Here is a 24,155-nt window from a genome sequence, read left to right as displayed (position 1 = left end):
GGTGTGTGGGTCTTGTTTTGTTTTGTTTTACTTTTTGGCCGCACTGCACAGCATGCGGGACCTCAGTTCCCTGACCAGGGATCGAACCCCCTGCAGTGGAAGCTCAGAGTCTTAACCACTGGACCCCAGGCAAGTCCCCCACCCTGTGTGTTTAACAGCAGCGTTACACCCTCAGCTCGTGCTCAGACCCCCGTGATTCCTTTGTTCAAACTGCTGTCAAGCCCTGCGCCCTCCATCCTGCACCTGAACACTGAACAGCTGTTCACTTTCCAGGCGGGCAAGGACGAGAAACATGCAGCAGTGCTGTGGTACACAAAGCTGGCTCTCAACACTGTGGATGGTACTGAACACTGGTAACAACCTTTCTGCAAAGTAGCTGAGTGAGAGGGATCTGAATTTTAAATACACATGCCATTTACTCCAGTGATTCCACTTCTAGAAATCTGTCTCGAAAACTAATAATTGGACAAAAGTGCAAAGATCTACGCACAGGGATTGATGTACCATTATACCCACAGATAGATATACCGCAAAAACCACCACCACAGGATCCTTGACGGGCTGGTCGTAACATTTTACACTGGCCACCCTGCTTTCCCTCTTGCCCTCCTGTTGTTCGTTCTCTACAAGGCAGCCAGAGTGAACTTCTAAAACATGGATCAAATCAGACACTCCTCCACGTAAATGCCTCTGATGGTCCCCCCTTACTTAGATCTGCCTACTTCTTGGGCCTCCTTTGTCGGCACCCTACCCCGATCCAAGGTGCTTTCAGACGTAGTGCTCTCTCCAGGTCCCTCAAAGGCATCCAACCAGTCTGACCCCAGGGCTGGTGCACTTGCTGCACGCCCTCTACCCAGGCTGCTCCGCCCCCGGCCTTCCAGGGCTGGTGCCTGCCGTCACAGCAAGTGCCCCAGTCCACTCAACATAGATGCTCTCCAGCCTTCGACCCAGTTTTACTTTCTTCACAGCACATACCAGTAACTGGAAATACCGGGTATTTACTCGTGTGACTGTCTCCTCGGCTCAGACTGAAAAAAAGTTTCATTATAATCTTGTCTCTCCTGTTCTCTGCACTCGCCCCTGGTGGTGCACAGTGAGTGGTTAATAAATAGCGGTCAAATGGCTGGATGGATGAGTAGGCGAATGAATCAATAACTGCTGAATGGATGGATGGATGGAGGGAATGGATGGATGGATGACATGTATGCAGAAAACCTGCTACACTTGCAGCATCACTACCACATACGTCTTCAGGTTCCAAGATAACTTCTCACTCACCGTACTAGGATTTAATGTGCACAAACTTGATATGAGATGGTATAGAAAACAGTGTCACAGTGAAGGGACCTCGATGAAGAACACCCCAAAGATCAACACTGAGGACATGGGGTAGTTTTTTCTCTTATTGGAATTCATCTGTATTTATGCATTCAAAACTACACCTACATCCACAGTAGAGAGAAGCTGATGTAAAATCAAAGTAAACATCTGTTTTCTGCATATAATCCTAGAAATTTCCTTTGGAGGCATGCCACATCGACTGTAGAAATCCTGCCACATTGCGGTCTAAGGAAGGCATTTTACCAGAACTCTTTCAGGAGTCAAGGGAAATTTTCTCCCATTCCTAACACTGCACTCCCGGCCCCCTCCTGGGAGGTGGGGGGACTCTTCCAGTAATGAATAATGACAAATATTGCAGATGTTTTTAAAACAAGGGGAAAAAAAATCTAAATCTGAGTATTTTTTAGGAGCCCACTTTGAATTCTGGGGTGGATGTATATTTTCAGCTCAAAGTTTCCCTCCTGTAAATGTTATTATTTAACTTCTAAAATGTGAAAAGATCCATTTTAGCTAGGGTGGGATGTCTGTAAGAATACTGAATACATCACAGCTAAAACAACTACACCTGTACAAGACCTGAATGCCAGTCTAGTAACTCAGAGCAGACAGACCAATTCCTAAAGCACATCCCTCCCATCTCCCCCAACTTCCTCACTTCCAGTTCCAAATACAAGAATTTTCTACTGACCTTTCTTAGGTGTGATTTGGAAATGGAGATAAACCCTTAACCATTCAAGCATTGGCTTGCTCTGAGAACGAAGCAGGAACTTAGTAGGTGAAAAAGCAAATTCAGGTGGGAAGACGGTGTAGTAGGTGGAGAGACCATGTGACGGCAATGAAGCCTTGGGGTGGTCTCAGAGCATCGAGACGTTTTAGATGATACCACCTAATAACCATCTAGTAACCACGGAGACCCCACTAGTTACTTAGGTATGTTAGCTTCAGATTCCGCACCTATAAAATGGGGATAATACTGCCAGTCTTACAGAGCACTGGTTTGCAAACTGTGGTCCTCCAACCAGAAGCACTGGCATTTACCCAGGAGCTTGTTACAGATGTAAATTCAGGCCTGGCTGAAGACCTGCAGACTCAGAGACTCTGGGCCAGGGCTCGGTACCCTGGGTTTCACTCCACTGGTACCCATGCCTGCTCAAGCGTGACAACCACTGGATCCCAGTTACCTTCTTTAACCGTTCACACTGTTCACAGGTCAGTTAACTATCGGACTACGATGTTGACATTTTTTGGATATAAGCATTAAACCTCTCCCAGGTTCACTCTGCAGCTTATCTGCACAAGTTTACCAGGTATGAATACGTAACAAAAACGGGGAAATTTAACCTTCTTATCTTGGGGGTAAAATCCCTTGAAAAACTTTCAACAAGTTTAAAGGACCACCTAGTAGAAGGTGTCTCCATGGCAGGTCTCAAACCTTCTTCAAGCTTTCCCGTGTCTAATTTATGAGTGAAGGTCAAAGTTCAGGCAACATCTAGACACTTCTAGTGTCTGCTCACTTCTCAGCCTGAGTTTCCACATAGGTTTTACTGATCTAGGGGCTGAATCCTCTGAGTGAATGGCATCATAAGGAAGGTCACTAAACAGGACACAAACCGTACACAAAACCAGCACCCAGCATGGCTCAGGGCCCCGCCAGACTGAAGTCAACAGGTTCGCACAGGTTTTTACAGCCTGATTATAGACACCTCCCCGTCCATACCCCATGCTAGCTTTGCTTTTACAACAAAGCCTTGTGATAACCAAAGAGGGAATGAACGAGATTAAGAGGCATCGCGCCTCTACAACCTATTTTTTGGGCCAAAGCAAAGTAAGTCTCCAGAAAGATTTGTGTGCGTTTCCCTAACAGATGTTTAGGGGAGGAGTTTCAGGGTGCGGAGCCGAGAGTGACGCCTGTAAGTCAATCATGCCCTGTGCTGGCAAACGACGGGGTGGGGGGGAGTGAAGACAGAAGTGGACAAGGGGCCGGCGGGGGAGCTCTTCCCCGTGTGGCTCCACCTGTGAGCCCAAAGGCACCTTCCGATGATTCGGGTGTTGCTCAGGTTCAGTCATGCTTATCCAGAAGGCAGGTCACGCCAGCTGTGCCAGGGTGTGGAGGAAGGTTTGATGGTGGTGTAAGCAGCCTTGCAGACTGAAGAGACAGCACCCTCGGGAACGTCTAGAAGTCAGGCCTGAGAGAGGCGCAGACCTCAGGGAGGCGCCCCCCACTGTCCGCAGGCTGGCTGCGGGAATCCTCTGCCAGGAGCTCCTGGTGGCTGCCCTGGACAAAATGCCTGGAGGCTGCAGCCCGCCCCCGGGCCTCTGCCACGTGGCTGGTGGAGGCTGCGACAAAGGAGGTTTCCTCCTCCTGCCCCTGCCTCCACTCAGGGGCAGAGCATGGCACGTCAGCCTTTCCCCACAGCTCCTCTCCCCCTGACTCTAGGGAGACGCATCCCAAAGCAGAGCATCTCTCTCCTCGTGCCGACCGCAGCCTTGCGCTCTGCTGCTGCCACTGCGAGGGTGGTTTGAAACTATGGGAGAAGTTAGGGAATCTTAATTCGAGGCAGGATGTATCCGGGGGTCAGGTCCACGTTTCTCATTAACAAATAAATGCCTCTGCACTCTCCCCCTCCAGAGCTCCCCAGCCCAGAGAGGCTCTCCAGCCCGACTCAGGGCTCCAGCTCTGGCTGGACCTGATTTCTGCTCCCCTGTCTCTGGGTTCCTTCTCCATCTTAGTCTCGTGGGAGACCCTGGTACAAACACTTCCTCACTGACGGACAGGGCTGGGGTCACGACGCCTGAAGAATATTTCCCCTCCCGTTCTCGCTCTCCCGGCCATCCTTCAGGCAGGAGTAAGGCCACCTTTGGCTGCTGCGTTCCTTCCCTACTTTCATGTTGACACTGGGAGCCACTGACTTCAGAGCAGAATCGAGGGACACGCTCTCTTGTTATCGACCGTCTACTTAGACAACAGAGGGCCCGTGCCGCTCACTCTCAAGCCCCGTCCTCCTCTCCTGACTTTCAAATCCAGTGCAGGGAGCTTGGCAGTCGGCCCACGTCAATAAATATCAACTTGTAAAAAAATCTTTATTCTAGACCTTGTTCCTAACAGCCATGCCTTTGAATCCGAATACCCTGAACCCTCTTGTACTTTTCCCCTTTGTCTGCCCTTGTTTTGCTAAAATAATCTTTCATTTGTTATAACACTCTCCATGCATTATTTGGCTCCTTTGTTTATAATACCCACAAAGACACTGAGTACCTATTTCCATGTAAAATGAAAGATTCTGAAAAAAAAAAAACTAAAGACCCCAGAGGCTGGATGAGCTGACTGCTCTCGCATGCAAAGAGAACTCTCTCATTCACGCAGAGCTGAACCAGCCTGCCTGCCGGGCCCATCCTGTGTTAATCCAGAGAACGAGAATGACCGCTTTCCCCCTTGACAGCCCCTAGGTATCTCCGGGCGGCCGTCATGTTGTGCGGACTCTTCCCTTCCCTGGGCTAGACTCCTCCATTTCTTCAACCTTCCCATACAGCGCGGGGGCCGCCCCACACTCAGAGCTGGCCCTGTCCCAAGAGTGACTCGTATCTATGGTCTTGGGTGATGGGGGCCCTCCGCTGGGAGCCATCACCTCCGAGGGAAGCACCTGCCACCGCCCCCCAAGAAGGCCCTTCGGTGGCAAACAGCTAAAAAGCCAGTCAAGCGAATTCCCAAACCAACACTTCACGGTAGAATGGAAATGCGCAAGGCACCCAGACCTTTCCGCAGAGCCCAGTTATTCACATCCTTTCTGGGCAAGGAGGAAGAGAGGACTACCTGGTAATAAGGGGGTGCCACGGCACCGTTTGGTGCCCCCCAGCCTTTTCCAAAAGAGGAACAAGCAGTGCCTGCGCCGGGCCATTTGAGACGGCCTGCCACGCACCGCAGGGAGAAGGCAGGTGTGGGCGTGCGTGCAGGAGATCACCACCACTGCGGGGACACCATCCTCTACGCCTCAGGGGCCAGCGAGAGACAGAGAGAAAATGAACAGGGCTCCAAAGACAAACTTCACCTGCGAAACGAACTAGATCACAGGGCCCCTGTCTGTGACTGCAGTCCCTGCTATCTAAGTGGGATAAAGGCTGGCCAGGGGTGACACACAGGACCACATGATGTGCTGTGGGGGAAGGAGCCCGGGAAGGAGGGTCCAAGATGTGCTTGGACCTTGGCTAAACTCCGTGCCATTGCAGACCTCAGTCTTCTCACCTGCAAAGCCGGCACAGCCTCCCGAGGGCGCTGGGTTATATAAGCTCAGAGAGTGAGACTGGAGCGCAGTCACGGCATCCCAGTGAACCCTTTATGCAACTGCGTCTCCGGTTTAAGGAAACACAAACTCTCTCCCCACTGAAGGCCAACAAGCTTTCCGTCAACCCAGAGCCCTGAAGGAAGCAGAGGAGAAAGGCCACCAGCACACACATATACCCCAAGGGAGAGAGTGGGTATCCAGTGTGGTAAGTACACGTGCTAAGATTTTTGTGCTACTTGTTCACTTTTTTTTTGGGGGGGGGGGGCGTGGGGTGCAGAATTTGCTGCTAATCACCTTCCTTAACAAATCAGGAAAACGTTGACAGTTTCGATGTTTGCTAGCACCAGCTTGTTCAGCCCAAACAGGTTGGACGGGTTGAATATTTAAACAAAGGCGGAAAAATGCAAGGTATAAAGCAGGACGTACCGCGTGGCCTGCAGCCAGCACCCTGCAGGTTTAAGTTTGTGATCTAACGCTGGCAGTCAGACTCGCCCTCTCCCGCCTTCCTCCTCGGACCCTGCTACTTTCACATTATAAAACTAAATGGGACCCACACTCATGATCTGCTCAAAGTTCTCGGGCCATCAGACGAGGGGAGTGTGCAGAGAAGAGGGCAGAGGCCAGCTCCCCGGGCCGCATCCCACCCCAGCAAACACACACCTTGCCTCCCATGACCTGATTTCCAGCGTGCACAACTGCCAGGTTGCTCAAGTGTGGGCAAGCAAGGATGCTCCAGATTTTGATGCCATTTACCAGTTTTACCTGGTGCAACTGAGCTTTCGAAATAGTTTGACAAGGTAGGTCAAAAATACCAAATCACCCGCACCCAACATTTCTTTTGCGTTTGCTTAATCTCCAAAAACAAACTAATAGACAAACACCACCTCTGCCAAAACAGAAGAAAAGCTAAGTCGTAAACCTCAGCATCCAGGTGGCCAAATGGTAAGAAACGATTTAATTAGGAAGCAGATCGTAAATGTGAGAAACAGCGATACAAGGAAAAACGCCTGGCTGGTGTTTACCACCTCCCTGCGCTCCGACGGTCCTATGAATAAACTCTCTCCAGCATAAGTGAACTTGAACTGGTCCTTCAGAGGAAAACGCAGAATCAAAAGTGAGACACAGCACAAGGACATTTTTCAATTAGCCTTTCAAAAAAGATAAAATAAAATAAGCTGTGCTGGGGTGTCCCTGGTGGCGCAGTGGTTAAGAATCTGCCTGCCAATGCAGGGGACATGGGTTCGAGCCCTGGTCCGGGAAGATCCCACATGCTGCGGAGCAACTAAGCCCGTGAGCCACAACTACTGAGCCTGCGCTCTAGAGCCTGCGAGCCACAACTAGTGAAGCCCGCACGCCTAGAGCCCGTGCTCCGCAACAAGAGAAGCCACCGCAATGAGAAGCCCGCGCACCGCAACGAAGAGTAGCCCCTGCTCGCCGCAACTAGAGAAAGCCCGCACGCAGCAACAAAGACCCAACGCAGCCAAAAATAAATAATTAAAAAAAAAAAAAGCTCTGCTGAAGGGGTTAAAGGGGTATTAGAATAGAGAAAACACAAAGTAGAAGGAAAAATATTTTGGAGGATGTCAGTCTAGCAAACACAAAACAGGCTGCACAAGAGAGTGTCAACTGAAATGGGTAAACTTCCAGCTTTGCTATTTTCTTACACTTTGTATCTCATGTGAAGAATAAAATTCTGTGACAAATCACTCTGACCTGTTCTTTTTCTCAGAGAAGAGTGGTAGCTTTCTACTACGTGCAGATTTCTAAAATGTAAAGTAAGAATTCTGAAAAGGACCACAGACTCTCATCTAATAGTGTAAGTGCAAATCCACACAAAAAAATGTAAAAACACCACAGAACAAGAAATCCAAAAAAAACAGAAGTGTTCAAATAATAATGAGGATGTGCACAATTCAGAAAAGGTGTATGGCACACAAAACCCTGCTCTCACACCGTCACGAACTTAGGATGCAGCCTGAAATCCTCATGGTCGAAGGGCACAGAGTCTATTTTCTTGGTTTTGTAAATACTCATGCTTACTGGCACGGAGGAGTGACTAGTGGGTTAAACTTTCCTCAGGGAGAAAAGAAAGGAAGGGAACTATAATTTGTCAAATATCTTATGTAAGCCAGAGGCTTGGGTATATATTATATAGCATTTAATCCTCATAACGACAACTTCTGTGAGCAAAACGTCACCCCCATTATAGATGAAGAAACGGAGGCCCTCTTCCCCATTCCGTGGAGCATCCTTTATCAGCCATAGTCGGAGAGGAAGGAAGAGCTCTCAGAGGACCCACAGAGAGGCCGCCTTTATTTGAACAACTATTAAGTTAAAATAAATGCATACAAATTTCAATTCCAGCCAATGAGATGTGAAGAAAGGCTAAAAACGTTTAAATATAGTCAAACAATAAACTCATTTGGTGAAAAATTAATAATGCTACTGGGGGAAAGCGGTAACTTAGACATTTTACTGTGATAAATAGATTTACAAATGTTTACTCTCGAGGGGAAAATTCTCAGCCTTTTAATAATGTAGACTCTCAAGACAGTGAAAAGCATATTAAGTGGAATGATCAGGGAATAGGGTATTATACTTTAACGACTTTCTTTTTTCTGGTTAAAAAGAAAAAACGTTTCATCCCTTGTAATAGAAAAGGCTTTCCAAACCGTACCCGAAATATGTCTATTTCAGTACAGAGTACTAAATATACCGAAACTGCCTTGATACCCAACTGCTATCATGAAACTACCATATAGTCACCGGACACCCGCCAGATGTGAGGGTCACATGTCCAGCACAGTTCACACAGCTGTGCTGACCGTGTGTACGACATTAAAATCTCATTCACACAAGCCCCTCAACAATCTTTAGAGGGCTGCGATGTTTATCATCTCCTAAGTGGACCTGAATGTGTAAAGACCTCTGAGCGTCCCAGAAAGGTATTTTCTTCTGATTTGTCTTCCCCCCTCAGGAACAGATACTTAGTTATAGATAAGAAAAGTGTTATTACATAATCATTTTCCCCTTCTTTTTTATAGAAATATTTCCAAGGAAACAAAATTTTCAGTCCTGGGTAGGGTGACCCACAGATTTTTATCCTAAAATAATTTCTTTGCATGTGAGCTGACCCAATCCCTTCCTTCCCTCCAGGGAATATGTCAGGAAGCAGGCAACTGTGATTAAGACTCATTTCAAGATGGGACTAGCTGAGCCTCTGCGTGTGCACCTCCACTCTTGAGAAGTAGCAGGTACAAAACTAGTGAGAGGGTGCCCTCAGAAACTCGATTATCACCACGACTGATTTTCACAAGGCCCTTCCTCCTGCTGGGCTTGGAGGGTAAAGAAGTGACCCTCCCGAAACACTGTCCTACGTCTGCTCCTTCTGTCCTTCAATGCCGGCCACCTGTTCAGATACCCAAGTTCAGCTGTACATGCCAAGGGCTGGCTGTGCTTAAGCATCTGAGAGTAGTGTGCTAAATTCAGAGCCTCCGCGGTCTCATTCGTCATGGAATAGGTCACATTTCTGTGCAGCGAATGTTTTTTTCCAGCATAATAGGAACACATAAGCCTCTGTTCCTGAAGACTGTCCATTATCCAGCGGCATCCTCAGGGCTTGTGTCTCCTGTACTTAGCAATGGACAAAGGCATGACCATTGCAGGAGGAAAGCAAAACAAGCAGGTGACACTCCAGAGATGTCCCTGCCTCACCTTCTAAACACACAGCTGAAATGATAATACATCCCTGCTCTCTGGAGGATGTGTTATCCTCCAAAGGATATATCTTCCAAAGAATGGAGAAGTTAGGAAAGCTTGCTCTGGTCAGGGTCTCTCTCCTGTGTGTCCTCAACATGATTCCATGACTCTCTTTACAGCTTAAAAGTCTAGAGTTTGTAAGATGAGGAGCAAAGTGGAAATTAATTTCTTATTTTCCAAGGCAAAGTGGAAATTAATTTCCTATTTTCCAAGGCAAAAGAAAAATACCCATTTCAGAGGTCTGATTCTTTCCAAATGAGATCCATTGCAACCCTCTCAAGTATCATCACTTCTTCATAGCTCTGCCGTCCAGCACTTTTTGGAAAGTTTAGCAAATTGCAAAGCTCAGTGCCCTTTTTCCTACACTGAGCTCTCCCAGAGGGCGTGCTCTGGCTCAGTTTCCCAAGTTTGTTTTGGAAGACAAGCACTGCTCAATCCAAATTTTCAACATGGGAGCAACTGATAAAGAGTTCTGGGAAGTTAAAAGCTGGAGCCACAGTGATGTTTCCGTGATACATGTTTTGCACTGTGATGGCAGCCTGTTATTCTGCTCAGGAACTAAGCTGTGGTTAGAAAGGTTTGGGATAAAGGATTTTCAAACCTCAAAAACATGAGAATCCGCAGTCAGGGAAGTGGTAACTTGAAAAACTGTACCAGATACGGTAATAAATTGAGACGGTCTCTCCCCCAACCTTTTTCAAAATGAGCTGGAATTTGCATCACTCTAGTGTCCCTAGTTACCAAATATACAATCAGTTTTAAATATCATTTAAATGTATTTACTGGAATTAAATTATAATAAGTTATGGGCTGCATCAGAGCTACAGTGCAACTATCAACATGACAGCACATAACAATTTAATCTGCTCTCTGGTTCTGTGAAGTTTATTTTTCTTTTACTAATATGATAATTCTACTGGGTTGATTATGTGCTGATGGTCCTCTCATGAAACTAAGGTGAAGGAAACTCTACAAAAAGGCCAATTAGCCTAATAAACAAAGATAACAAACACACTTATAAAATGACTAGTGGCCAAAGGAGATACAGTGAGTTGCTTTACAAAGTGGGTGACTGCAAAGAGTACCTCACTATCAGCTAGGAATAACCTGAAATGGAAAAGGACATAGTTCTGGGGGTCCATGTTGTGAAACGTATAATGAGGCCCTCTGGGTGCTGAAGCAACAAAAATCTGGGCTGGAACCCAGATCTGCCTCCTACATGTGGTGCTCAGCGATAAACCTGGGGAAGGTGGGGCTTACCCAAGAGAATGTGCACACGGAGGTGTGCAGCATGCATGCGTGTGCAGATGACCTTTGGAGCAGGTGGGCAGGAGGCCAAGGGAAGGGGCACCAGGAGTCCTCAGACCAGCCTTGTGGAATCGGGCCTTGGAGAATCAGATCTAGAAATCTGCATCACAGGGACTCATGTCACGGCAGGGGCCTTACTGAATCCGCACCCCCGAAGGGGGTGTACTGAAAACCAGAGCCCAGAGCCGTGTCACACGAAACTGACACAGGAAAGGAGGCCCAGGGCAGGTTAGAAACAAGGCAGAACAGGGACTCGGGGGTGGGTGCACCGGCCCGGGCTTAGCATGGGCTCCAGAGCCCCGACCTGTGAGCTCCTGGCTCTACTGATGGCGGCGGCGGCGGCTGCAGACCTTGAGAAGCAGCAGCAGCCGAAGAAAAATGAGAAACAGAACTTTGGTCTCGAGCGCCACACGCGCACAGTCAGTCCACGGACCTCCTTCCAGGCTTCGGAAGTCAAGCAAGGATGCAGCTAAGCACAACTTGGGTTTTCACTCTTCTTTTTTAATCCCTGCACACACATCCCAGGGCAGCTCCGGCCCCTGCTTAATGTAACACAGGTATGTGCTCAGGAGAGATCACAGCTCACTGTTCGAGTATCAGATTCTGGAACAGATCCACCAGGACCAATAAATCTAACTCTACTCTTTCTGGCACATTTTTGTCAGTGTTTTCACATTTTTATAATTTTTCATTTTCAAAAGTACAGATTCACCAACAAGTGAAGGTGGTCATGACTATGACTGATTACCGAACACCAAATGTTCTTTTAACTCATTGTTTGCAATTTTCTACAGGGAAGACAAAAATAAATGCAGTGTGATAAACTCAAATATTCTAAATAAATTTTTTGGTATTTAAATTACAGGGTTAGTATAGCAAAAGGCGAGAGAAAAGACAACCTTTCATTTATGTTCTGGCATCATATGCATAGTCAGTCGCCATACCTCCCTTCAGTGGCACCACCACCATCACAATACTAGTGACCACTTACTTAAATTTATTTATAAGTAGTGATTAACTAACATTATCTTAAGTGCTTTGCATGTGTTAATTCATGAATCCCCACAATGCTCCCATTGGTACAGATATCCCTGCCTTCTACAGATGAAGTAACCGAGACACAGAGAGGCTAATTAACCTGCTAGCGTCACACAGCTAGGAGTGCATACCTCTCAAAGATTATCACAAGGGTGCCTTCAGCTCTGAAAATACAAACTCAGGAACACCCCTCACCCAGGACATTTCCCTAGTACACGGTAAGCCTTCACAATGCTTTCACAAACACTGCATTTGAATACAAGTTCTAAGTGAGGTTTTACCATGCCATTTTGGTAAAGTATAGAAAAATCGAGAGATTTCTGAAACGTTCTGCAGAATTAGGACTAGAACTCAGCCCCCAACAATTAGTCCTCTCCTCCAAATCAAGATGACTCACAATAAAATCAGCACAAAATCCAAAATTAGCACAAACATCCCTAAGGCCCGCTTTAAAAAAATACTTATAAACAGTAATTCACAAACAACTCCAGTATGCATTGTGCATAAATGAGGAATGCATCTTAGGGTAATATCAAGGGTTGGGCTATAAAAAATTCAATATAATTCACAAACAACACTCTGTTAAAAAAAAATCAATAAAAAGCGATTCCATGCTCATGAAATAGAGTGTACTATGCTAGTAGAATGGCTCAAATAGTTTGACATTGAAAATAATGCTCTACAACAACATGAAATTATTCCTAAAGAGGGTAAAGCTTGAAAGAGTGCTTTTTTTCTAATACGCAAAGTGACACGAAAGCTGTATCAATTATTCCTCATGGCCTCTAAGCCTGACAGCCTATGTTCAAACCTCGGCACTGACTTTGATCTTAAGCAAGTTTCCTTATCTGCAAAATTGGATGGTAACTGTACAAACCTTACATGTAGAGCACATAAAGATAAATGCAAATCAGTGAGGAAACAGAAGACTTAAACAGTGTATAAACCAGCTGGAACTGACAGTACGTCGAGAAAACACTCCACCCAACAACAGCAGGATACATGCTCTTCTCAAACAGACGCGGGATGTTCTCCAGGACAGACCATATGCTAGGCCATAAAACCAGCCTCAGTAAATTAAAAAAAAATTGAAATCATAGAAAGTATGTTCTCCAACTACAATGGAATGAAATTAGACATTAATAATAGAAATAAATTTGAGAAGTTGTAAATATGTGGAAATTGAACATACTCCTAAATAACCAAAGAGGAGATCACAGGGAAATTAGAAAATACTTTGAGATGAATGAAAAAGAAGACACAACATACAAATATTTATGGGATGTGATGAAAGCAATGCTTAAAGGGAAATTTATAGCTGTAAGTGCCTCTACTAAAAAAAGTTCTCGAATAGTCTCATCTTCTACCTTAAAACACCAGAAAGAGAAGAGCAAGCTAAACCTAAAGCAAGCAGGAGGGAAAAAATCATGTTTAGAGTAGAAAATTAATGAAGGAGAGAACAGAAAAGCAACAGAGGAAAAATCAACAAAATCAAAAGTTCTTTGAAAAGACCAATAAAATCGTCAAATGTTCAGCTGGATTGAATTGACTAAGGAAAAAAATTGAAAAGGCTTAAATTATTAAAATCAGGAATGAAAGAGGAGACATTACTATTGACCTTACAGAATAAAGAGGATTGTAAAGGGACACTATGAACAACTGTATGGCAACCAATTAGATAACTTAGACAAAATGGCTAAATTTCTAGAAAAGACATTAATTACTGAAACTGACTCAAGAAGAAACAGAAAATGTGAACAGACCTATCACAAGTAAAGAGACTGAATTAGTAATTTAAAAACTTCTCAGAAAGAAAAGCCCAGATGGCTTCACTGATGAATTCTACCACATATCTAATTAAAAAGAATTAATACCAACTCTTCACAAACTCTTCCAAAAACCAGAGGAGGAGAGAATATTTCCAAATTCACTCTCTGAGGCTAATACTACCCTGATATAAAAACCAGCAAAGGACATCACAAGAAAACTACAGACCAATATCTCTTTGCCTATAAATATAGGCAAAAATCTTTTAACAAAACACTAGCAAACCCAATCTATCAACATATGACAAAACGACTATACATCGTGCCCAAGTGGGATTTAGCTCAGGAATAAGGTTAATTTAACATCCAAAACAGAATAAAGGACAAAAACAACGTGACCATCTTGATAGATGTAGAAAAAGCCTTTGACAAAATCTAACACCTTTTCATGATAAAAACACCAAGCAAACTAGGAATAGAAAGGAACTTCTTCAAACTGGTAAAGGGCATTTATGAAAAACCTACAACTAACAGCATATTTAATGGGAAAAGACTGAATCTTTCCTCCATAAGATCAGAAATAAGAGAAGGATGTCCATTCTTTTCACTTCCATTGAACATCACACTGGCGGGTCTAGCCCAGGCTAGCAGGCAAGAAAAATAAATAAAAGGTTTCAAAGGAAAAAGGAAAACTCTCTCTACTTGCAGATGACATGATCTTAGATATAGAAAATCCTAAGGAATCCACCAAATAACTATTAGAATGAATAAACAAGATCAGAAGGGTTGCAGGAAACAAAACCAATATAAAATTTGAATTGTTATTTTTATACATTAGCAACCAACAGTCAAAAAACAAAAGTAGAAAACAATTCCATTCACAATACCACTAAAAAGAATAAAACACTTTGGAATAAATTTAAAATAAATATAAATAAATATATTTATAAATAAATAAATAAATAAATTTATAAATAAATATATTTATTTATAAATAAATATAAAACTTGCACTCTTAAAAACGATAAAACATAGTGGAAAGAAATCTATTAAGACTTAAATAAATGGACAATATCCCGTGCTCAAAGATTTAATATTGTTAGATGGCGATGCCCCCAAACCGACCTACACATTTTGAAATCCCTATAATGTTCCCAGCTGCTTTTTTCTGCAGAAATGGATAAGCTGACCCTAAAGTTCACACAGAAATGCAAGCAACCCAGAATAGCCAAAACAATCTAGGAAAAGATCTAAGTTTGAAGAGTCACACCTACCAATTTCAAAACTTACCAAAAGCTACAGTAATCAATACAGTGTTAGGCCTCAGGACAGACATACGTATCAATGGAACAGAATTGAGAGTACAGAAATAAATCCTTACATTTATGGTTAACTGAAATTTGATAAAGGTGGTAAGATAATTCAATGAGGAAAGAAAAGTTTTTAAACAAATAGTACAGAAGACTGAACTTGGATTCCTTCCTTATACTATACACAAATATCAACTTAAAATGAATTGTAGACTTAAATGTGAAAACTAAAATTATGAACGCATGGGGATTTCACTTCACACCTACTGGGGTGGCTGTGATGAAAAAGACAAGTGTTGGCAAGGATGTGTAAAGCTGCAACCCTCACACACTGCTGGTGGGAGTGTAAAATGATGGAGCTGCTCTGGAAAACAGCTTTGCTCTTCCTCAAAATGTTAAAACATGGAGTTACCACATGACTCAGCAATTCCCCTCCTAAGTATCTACCCAAGAGAAGTGGAAACACATGTCCACACAAAACTTGTACAACAATGTTCACAACAGCATTATTCATAATAGCCAAAGAGTGAAAATGACTCAAATGTCCACCAATTGATGAAGAGGTGAATAAAATGTGGTATGTCCATACAATGGACTGTTATATGACAATAAAAAATAATAAAATACTGGTAGATGCTACAACACAGATGAATCTTGAAAACATTAATGCTAAGTGAAAGAAGCTGGTCACAAAAGACCGCATGCTATATGAAAAGTCCAGAATAGGTGAATCAACAGAGGGAAAGTAGATGAGTGTCCTCCTAGGCCTGGAGGGTGGGTAGTAATGAGAAGTGACTGATAATGGGTATGGGGTTTCTTTTGGGGGTAATGAAAATGTTCTAAAATTGGTTAGGAGAAAGCGGGGAAACCCCCAAGAAGGGAGCAGGCAATACCTCTAGGACCGGATTTTGAGGGGTCAAATACACAAGCGACAAAGGACTTTTTTTTTTTTTTTTGCAGGTGGGATAAAAGGAGAAGGCAAAACAAAACGAATGGCAAACAGAAGGCAAAATGATACTAACAGGCTGATGTGGAGGTAAAAAAGTAAAAAGCTAAAATGTAAAATATATCAAAAAACGATGACAGTACTCACTTCCTGCTTTGTACTCAAAAACACTCCTAGGAGGAGATGAGTGGGCAAAGGGGATTGGAACTTATATGGAAAAAAAAAAAAACACTTCATCAAAATTCTTTAAAATAGTGATACCTTTCATAATGTCATACTCTACCCTACTTCTAGGAGCTCAGACTGAGAAATCCACAGGATTCAAGTTACGGCAGCATTACTCAGAAATGCAAATAAAAATAATAAATAGCACTAGTTGAGTGCCTGCCATGGGCTAAACTCATTATCTCCAAATCCTCATTAAAAATCTCATTTTAAAGAGAAGGAAAGTGAGGTACCAAGGTTATGCAACTTGCTCAAGGATGGAAAGTTTACAAGTAGCAGAGCTGAGATTTGAAATCAGGAGCCTAATTCCAAAAATCCAGAAATTTACCAGTATACCAGTATGTCCCAAGTACACCATCAGTGGATCATAAAATGATTTCAGTTGGAATAAACTGGACCATCTCGTTTGAGTATTTATATATGATAAAATATCAATTTCACAACTATATAAAGTCTTCTTTTGAATAAATATGTAAAAAACAATGTTAGTCAACTCTTTAAAAGAAATCAACATAACGCCTAAAAGGGAATATGGAAAAATAAAAACAGCCTGATTTTTTGAGAAGGTGAAATTCTGAGTCCCTTTAAAATGTTTTCCTGGATTTCCAATGTTCCTAAATGTGTGTGTAAAAAAAGAAAAGCATTAAAAAAAAGTCTGTTCTAACCCTTAAAACATAAGTAATCGTTCTGTAAAATGCATTTTCCATTGGTTCCTCCCACATTTTAATATACCCACCACTGAGCTCCCTCCCACTTCTGAGTGAGCCTCTTTCTCCCTCAGGAAGTAGATTCCTGACATGTATCAGATTTTCTTTCTCATTTTATCCTATCTTATCCTGAAGCTCTAGGACCAGCCCACTTAACTATTTATTCAACTGCTCCAGAAATTCTTCGCCCTGCAGGGTATCTGGTAGGCATATGCAAATAGTTTTAAAAAGGCAAGGGTTACTCTGCTAATCCTCTAGCGTTCCTCTGTGTCTGATAAGCTGCCCACCTCTGGCACCTAGGCAAAGAAACGCCAATTGGCAAAGGGTCACCCTGAAGATTCCCCCATCGGCCAAAGACCTAGCCCAGGTACTTCCGTTTCCTTGAGCAGACACCTCTGACACACTGGAGACTGTACACGGCAGGCAAACAAAACCATCTCTGGCTTTTCCATACAGTGAGCAGAACTCTTTGCGCCTTTAGGTAAGATGGATGGAAGGCCACTTTGCTTTCTGTCAGCCTCCAGGCTCCAGCCAGCAGGCAAACGCTGCCCTCACCCACCTGTGCATGTTCCCGTTGGTGGTAAAAGACTGGCCACACACAGCGCACTTGTAAGGCCTCTCCCCAGAGTGCACCAGCATGTGGCGGTCCAGGGAGCTGGCCGAGCTCAGCGACTTCCCGCAAATGCTGCATGAATGGTCGGCCCCTCCAGTGTCTGTGTTGTGCTGCAGAAAGCAATGATCGCAGTGGTCACTTAGGAAGACGGGTCAAAACGAGGTGATTATGAAATGCACGTTCAGAGCTTTATTAAAAAAAAACTAACACTTCTCAGCCATTTTTTTCTTTTTCATTTAAAATATCGTCCCGAACATCAAAATCTATTGAGACCATAGGCAAATAAATATTCTGTTCTATCAAACCCAAGTTACTAAATGATGCTACTATTCAGTACCATGTTATGATTTGAATATTGTCAGTCCTTCACTGTTCTAGATTCAATACTTGTCATGAACCAGCCACAGCAGGCAAGGGAGAAGGATAAATCTTACAATAAAGAAGAAAAGCCAAAAGAGATCCCAAATCAAGGAAATTCCCTGCTACATGATGTAAGTTTATAGCAATATATAGAATTAGGGTCTACATCTATAATCTCACTGTACTGTGAGGAGATCTGGTTCACAATGACAAGTCACAGATGATGAAAAGTCTTCTGTTATATGTGGTTAGTTAATTAGATGTTTGCTAAATTCCAAAAAGATATTCTGTGTTGACCTGGGACTCTGTCACAATAACACGGACACACAAAAATTATTTCATGACTGCCCCTCAAAATTAAGAATATTAACTCTAAATTAAACAGCCACAATTCATCCGTTAAGATAAAATCCCATCCCTTCTCTTAACAAAGAAAATACAAAAGCAGCAGCAAACCTGGCGAATGTGCATAGTTAACTGATGCTGTGTAGTGCAAATCTTCTCACACAGGGGACAGTTATAGGAAGACTTCTCCTCTTTTGTTTCCTGAAAAGAGAATAAAAGGGAGAATCCGTTTCAGCTCACAGTGAACTAGTGCCTCTCATCTGTGTTATAAATATCTGTGTCTGACGAGCTGTAGCAACAGAGCAGCTGAGAGCATAGGCCCTGGAGCCTGGCTGGGTATGAGCTTGGGAGAGTGGCCGTCCTGTCTGCCCTCAGTTTCCTCATTTGTAAAATGGGGAAAATAATAGCATCTACTGCATCACGCGGTGATGAGGATTAGATCAATCAGCACATAGCAGGCACCAGAACAGTGCCCCGTACAGGCTAAGTGCTCAATAAATACTAGTGTTCTTGTTAGACCCCATTTAGTTAATCATCAGTGATGGCGAAAAATTAAGCATCAAGTCACAGCTGAGCTAGAAAAGGGATGTATTTCTCCTCAATTCTGACCCAGGCTCCAGTCACTAGTTTCTACCTGGTCTTGAGTCCACCAAGACACACGAGAGGGAACTGAGTTCTCACGTCAAAAACCCACCCTCCCGAGGGTGGAAGGCCCCTGTACCCACCAGTATGCCCATCGGACATCAATGGGATCCTTTTACTCGCTGCGAGCACCTGCTTACCACTGCTTATAAATAATAAAAAAGAGTGAGGGAGGGTGCAGTCGCTGGGAGGTGACAGGAGGGAGGGCTGGACCCTCGGGCATCTTTCAATAGACCTCTTTTTACTTGTACTCATTTGAATGCATTTCTGTTTCCTGAAATAATACCAATTACTGAACACTTACTATGTGCTAAACTCTGCACATACAGAATAGTGTTTTTTCACACAACCGTGAGAAACCGCCACTATTATGGATCCCATTTTCGGGATGAGGAAACGGGTACAGAGAGGCAAGTAACCTGCCCCCAAATCAAAGAACTATTAAGTAGCAGAGCCAGGATTAAAACTCAGGCCAGCTGCTCCACAGCCCATGCCCTAAACCGCTAGGCTGTATAAGTCTGACCCAAAAAGGATTAACCCCAAGGCACAGAAAGGAAACACCCTTGTGGTTGGCTCATGAGAGATGACGAAAATAAAAGTCACCCTGAAGACCATAAAAACAAATGGCACCAGACGGGGTGGAGTGAACGCATGATGGGGTCTAGTACGCGGCTCCTACAGTGGGCCCCTCTCACTCTTCAGAGACTAACAAGCCTCATTTTAAGCAATATACACCTGCTCCCAGTCTGTGGCCTTGGGTCTGAGAAATAGGTATGCTGCACGTTTTTTCACTCTCAAATTAAAAACAAATCACAGACATGAATTCTAAGGAAGGTGATTAACCCAGAGACAATTTAAAAAATGAAACACAAAAAAACCCTGCACCCTCGCCCAGTCATCATACACTTCCACTCCTCCCCGAGGCAGAACGTGTGCGTCTGCGGGGAGGAGGGTGTCAGACCTTCTCAGCCCCACTCTACGACAGTCAGAAAGGAGCTGGCCAAGAACCATCGGGCAGAGAAACCAAAACCAAAAGTAGTAACAACCAAGTGAGAGCACTCGTATAATAATGAGGGATGCCTCACAGCTGGGCCCAAACTCGGTCTTTGGGGTATTTTTGTTAAATTATTAGGTTAGTGATAATATATATTAAAAAGTGTTTTTTTTTTTTTAAAGAAAAGAGATTCATCGGTAGGCTGGAAATATATGTTAAAAAGTCAGGCCTCCAAGTAGCCAGCTTCTTGAGGATTTTTAAATTCTTTTCAAAAAGATCATCTTGCGTTCCCCTGAGGCAGATTCCAGACACGCTGAGTGGCCCCTGGGGCTAATGGGAATGATGCTGGGTTTACGGTGAACTGGAGCCTCACCATTCTCAGAGGCGGGCAGCGGCACGCCGCAGACCATAGCACAGGTCCAGGACATCCACGATGGTCTGGGAGAAGGAAGTCTCCAGACTCAGATTTAATTTTTAAAAATAAATCAAACAGAGAAGGCAGCATCGTGATGCTGGAAGAGGCCCTACTGGAGAGTGCTGAATCCAATGGCTGTGGCCGTGCTGGTGGAAGGAGCAGGCTTCCTGAGCTGACAGATGAAATTAGCAGCTAATGTGATAACTAACCATTCCATAATGAAACTATCTGGCACCCTTGTTGGCTTCCGGCTGTGGCTAATCTGCCCTGGAACTCTGCTAGCTGCTGGGCTGCTCCCCAGGGCTCCCCTCCCTCCCAGCCCTCCCGTCCGTCCCAGGTAAGGACGACGCACTCTGCACTCTCTCTCCCGCACCGCGCTTGGTTTTTTTAATGCACTGTCTTTCCCATCCTACCTCCAGCCCAGACCTCCTTTCAAAAACTCAGCCAGTGCCCTAAGGAACCCCAGAGGACACAGGAAGTGGGTGGAAAATGGCCCAGGCACCTCTGTGGAGTCAGCTCCACTTACCATGAAGGGATGGAGGTGCCGTGGGCCCCCTCTATGGCTCTACCTACTGTCTCTGAATCACTGGGAAGGGACCAGAGCCTGGACTTGGGCCAGGTCTGCCTGTGCTGGGGCGATGCTGGGCTCTAAGGAAGAGCTCGGCACCTGGCGCAGTACACCTGGTTGGAAGGAGGAGGGGGCTGTATATTGTGAAATAGGGGGATGGATGGAGGGATGGACAGATAGATGGATGGATGGACAGTCACATGAGAGTGGAAATAAACCTTTTCTTCCCAGAGCTAGCACTCCTTCTCGGCTCAGGCCACAGTCAAACGGGCTGAGAATTTTCTCAGGTACCCATAGGAAGAGAGGCACGCGGAGACAAGGGAAAAAAGAGAGAAAAAGTATCAATGCCCCAACCCTAAAGCATCATTTAACTCTGCCAAGTCTTCAGCCTTGAGAAAGAGGTGGAGAAACGGACACTCCTGTGCTGCTGGAGGGATTTTAGGCAGGGACAGCTTTTCCTGGAGGGCACATGGTATCAAAAGCCGTAATTCATGTTGTACGTCTACAGATTTATAGAAAACCATCACACTATGCTCAGACAATTCTGTATAAGGACAGTCACTGTGGGATTGTTAACAAAAAAAGAAAATTAACTCACAAAAGCCCAACAGGTTTACCTTCCCGTCCACCCCCGGTCCCTGGACAAACTCAGAAGACTGCCTTCTCCCGAGGGTTTGGTGGGACCCCATTAAATCAGTGAAGCCAAACACGGAACGTTCACATCACGTGGACGCAGAGTGGAAAGGGCAATGGCTCACCTCACTCCTTGAGCTTCATGCACCGTCGAGCATGCTGCTGCAGGACAGCAACACCTTCTCAAGTGCCCCGTTTGTACATTAATTAAAAGACTCATCTTATTTCCCAAGGGAGGAGACATGGCCTTTCATAACATCCCTGCCCTCCCATGTGCTCTTCTCCACCCCTCCTGATCTCTGAAAAGTCAAGAGGAATAAATGGCATCTTGAGCGGAATTCTCGGGAGCCCCATTGTGTGCTTTGTCAAGGATGGAAGCTGAAGAGCAGCTCCAGCAGAGCCAGGACTCATCACTACCTAATCTGGAGACACTTAAAAAAAAATCAAGGAGGTGGCATCAGAAACCCAATTAACCAGCTGCACAAACGAGGAAACAAATCATGCCACAGGAGAGGAATAAGTCGAGTTCTCTGCCTCGCCTGTCCCGTGGAGAAAGCTCGCGTTCAAATCAAATCACACGGCAGAGAATAAGGGCGCTTTCACCGATACTGACACCACAGCATGGAAAATTTTCTCTACGAAGGGAAACTGACATAAGCTATGAGAAGTTAGCTCTTGAAAAAGGATTATGGCCTCTGGGTATGTCCATTCAGTTCTGACCACATCCGAGTTTCTGGCTTAGGAAGCTGGGGCTCAAGGGGACATCCTTCTCCCAACAATCTCATGGACGCCACAGCCGGGCACACTAACGCTTACCTGGTTCCTTCGGCCAATCCGATTTGGTCCCGGAGGCTTCGTGGGGGACCTGATGCTCTGGGGGCTCCCACCATTCTCGGCAACCTTCCCTACGCTCATTACCGCTGACATCATGGTGTTGATGGAAGACAAATCTGAACCTTCCAAGCCAACGGGCGAACTTGACGTCATTGGGACAAAGGTTTAAGCTTCTAGGAAGCCTCGGCCACAGAACTGAAAATCAGAAATTGCTGATGTGATCACTGGGAAGTTTAGGCTTCTGTCACAACCAGGTGGCAGTGGTCATGGCTGCCACCGCTGCAGTCGGGTTAAAACTCCTTCTTCAATTCAAGCTGACACTCATATGACTCCTATGACTTAAGCTTTCATCTAAACCAAGTGCTGTCATACCAAACCGATAACCTTGCTTCCTTTCTGAGCATGTGCCACCGACGAAGCTGCCCGAGGCAGGTCTTTCTGCCTTTCCTAAGCTTTCATTAGGCAGAGTGGGGAAGGCTACAACAATTAGGAAGCCTGGGAGCTGCCATCTGGCCAGCACCCATCTAACAGTCTAACTCACTTACTACTATGTGCATGTTCTAGACCTAACAACTAAGGATGAGAAACCTCAGCTTTCACTTAAACTCCAGGCTACAATACCGTGATTTTAATGTGGAGCCCGAACTGTTAAGACAACTGAGAAGCCAACACTATCACCCAACACTATAACCAAATTTCAAATCAGCATAAAAAAGACTGTTTCTTAAAACATGCAAGTACATAATATAGCTGTACCCCAGAAAATGGACAGAAGAAAACCCAGCCCTCACTGCCAATCACCTCCATTCTCTGCCCCAACTGATATACTGTGAGACCTTCCCCTGCTGTAGCGATTGCCCACGTGGAGGAGGAAATGAGGCTGGGTTCACTTCTTTTTTTTTCTTCTCTGGTATCACTCGTTGACACTGGAAAGGAAGCAAAGGCAAAAAGGTTCAGTGAAGAAAAAACAGAAACCATTTGTTTACCATGATCTCAGACCACTATATTCACAAGACTACAGGGGGCAGTGTGAGAGGAGACGCCCAAGTCTTCTTCTTCTTCTTCCCAAACCACATTCTGTGGTTGGTTTTCACCCTTGACTGAGGTTCCCTACAGTGCTGTCACCCTCACTCCCAACAGCCAAAACGATTCTGTGGTATTTTATTTTCTGAAGCTCATATTTATATCCATACAGCAAACTTTCTCTCATACCCTACTCCTGTCTCCCACAAGGACTCTCAAGACTCCCACTTGACCATCTCCCGCCTCCCCCTAAAACTGACCAAAGATAAGGCAGTAAAGGAGTCAGAGTCTGAAGGCTAAAGCCTCTAAAGGCTCAGAGTCTAGGAGGGATTAGGTCAGACCTTAAAGAAACTTGGTAATACAAATAGGTTGACTGAAGGGAAAACTACAGCCCATGTACACATCAAACCTTACTTCTCCAGGCCTTTTCTAGTTATGCTTCTTCCATAGAAGTACTATGGCTATAGGTATGGACAGAAATAAGTCTCCAGGTCAACTGTTTCCCTTATTTTATCTGGGAAGATATTCTCTAGCCACGTATCCTGTTATGTTCCAGTGTGCATTAAATTCTGCAAGTCCACAGCTGCCTCAGAGATCAAGCTAATTATCTCAGGAGCAAAGTGGATACTTAGGAACAACACCAGAAAGAATGTGATGTCTTGTGGTCCCTCCTCCAACTCTAGGAGAAGTGACCTAGGATGTGACAAACGGTAACACCCAGAGCAGCTGCAAACGTGTCCAGCAGCAGAGGAGGAAAGCCTCGGGACATAACTTTATTAAGTGATGCTGCCATCAGCTGAGAAGTCCTGAGCTAAAACCTTACCCAAGAGCCAAAGTGAACCTCAGGAACAGTACTTTCCTTGTCAAGAGACAAAATGTGCCTTCCTTTTAGTAGACATTTTGAAGATATGACTCTAATACTTTTCCAAATGGTAAGTAAGAGGACTAACTACCAAACATACAACTTAAGACCACTGATCCAACCTCACCCTTCACATCTTTCCCATTAAAAGAGGAAACCCTGAGCTGGCGAGCCGCCTGTGCAACT

General features: G+C 44.7%; 1 protein-coding gene across 7 annotated transcripts in view; it reads right to left on the bottom strand.

The window, feature by feature from the left end:
• The window catches only part of RREB1 (ras responsive element binding protein 1), a 169,231-nt gene that overhangs the window by 36,693 nt on the left and 108,383 nt on the right, over positions 1-24,155 (bottom strand). For all 7 annotated transcript variants that reach the window (XM_061195692.1, XM_061195689.1, XM_061195688.1 and 4 more), the window contains 4 exons: positions 22,886-23,010; positions 22,067-22,279; positions 18,110-18,199; positions 17,240-17,403 (listed from right to left, as the gene is read on the bottom strand). In XM_061195692.1, the coding sequence (XP_061051675.1) occupies positions 17,240-17,403; positions 18,110-18,199; positions 22,067-22,237 (425 nt within the window). In that variant the 5' untranslated portion in view covers positions 22,238-22,279; positions 22,886-23,010. The remainder of the gene's footprint in view (positions 1-17,239; positions 17,404-18,109; positions 18,200-22,066; positions 22,280-22,885; positions 23,011-24,155) is intronic.

This window comes from Eubalaena glacialis, chromosome 7 (genome assembly GCF_028564815.1).
Source record: "Eubalaena glacialis isolate mEubGla1 chromosome 7, mEubGla1.1.hap2.+ XY, whole genome shotgun sequence".
Lineage (NCBI taxonomy): Eukaryota > Metazoa > Chordata > Mammalia > Artiodactyla > Balaenidae > Eubalaena > Eubalaena glacialis.
The sequence above is the reverse complement of the archived record's forward strand: the minus strand, read 5'-3'. Positions and strand labels throughout refer to the sequence as shown.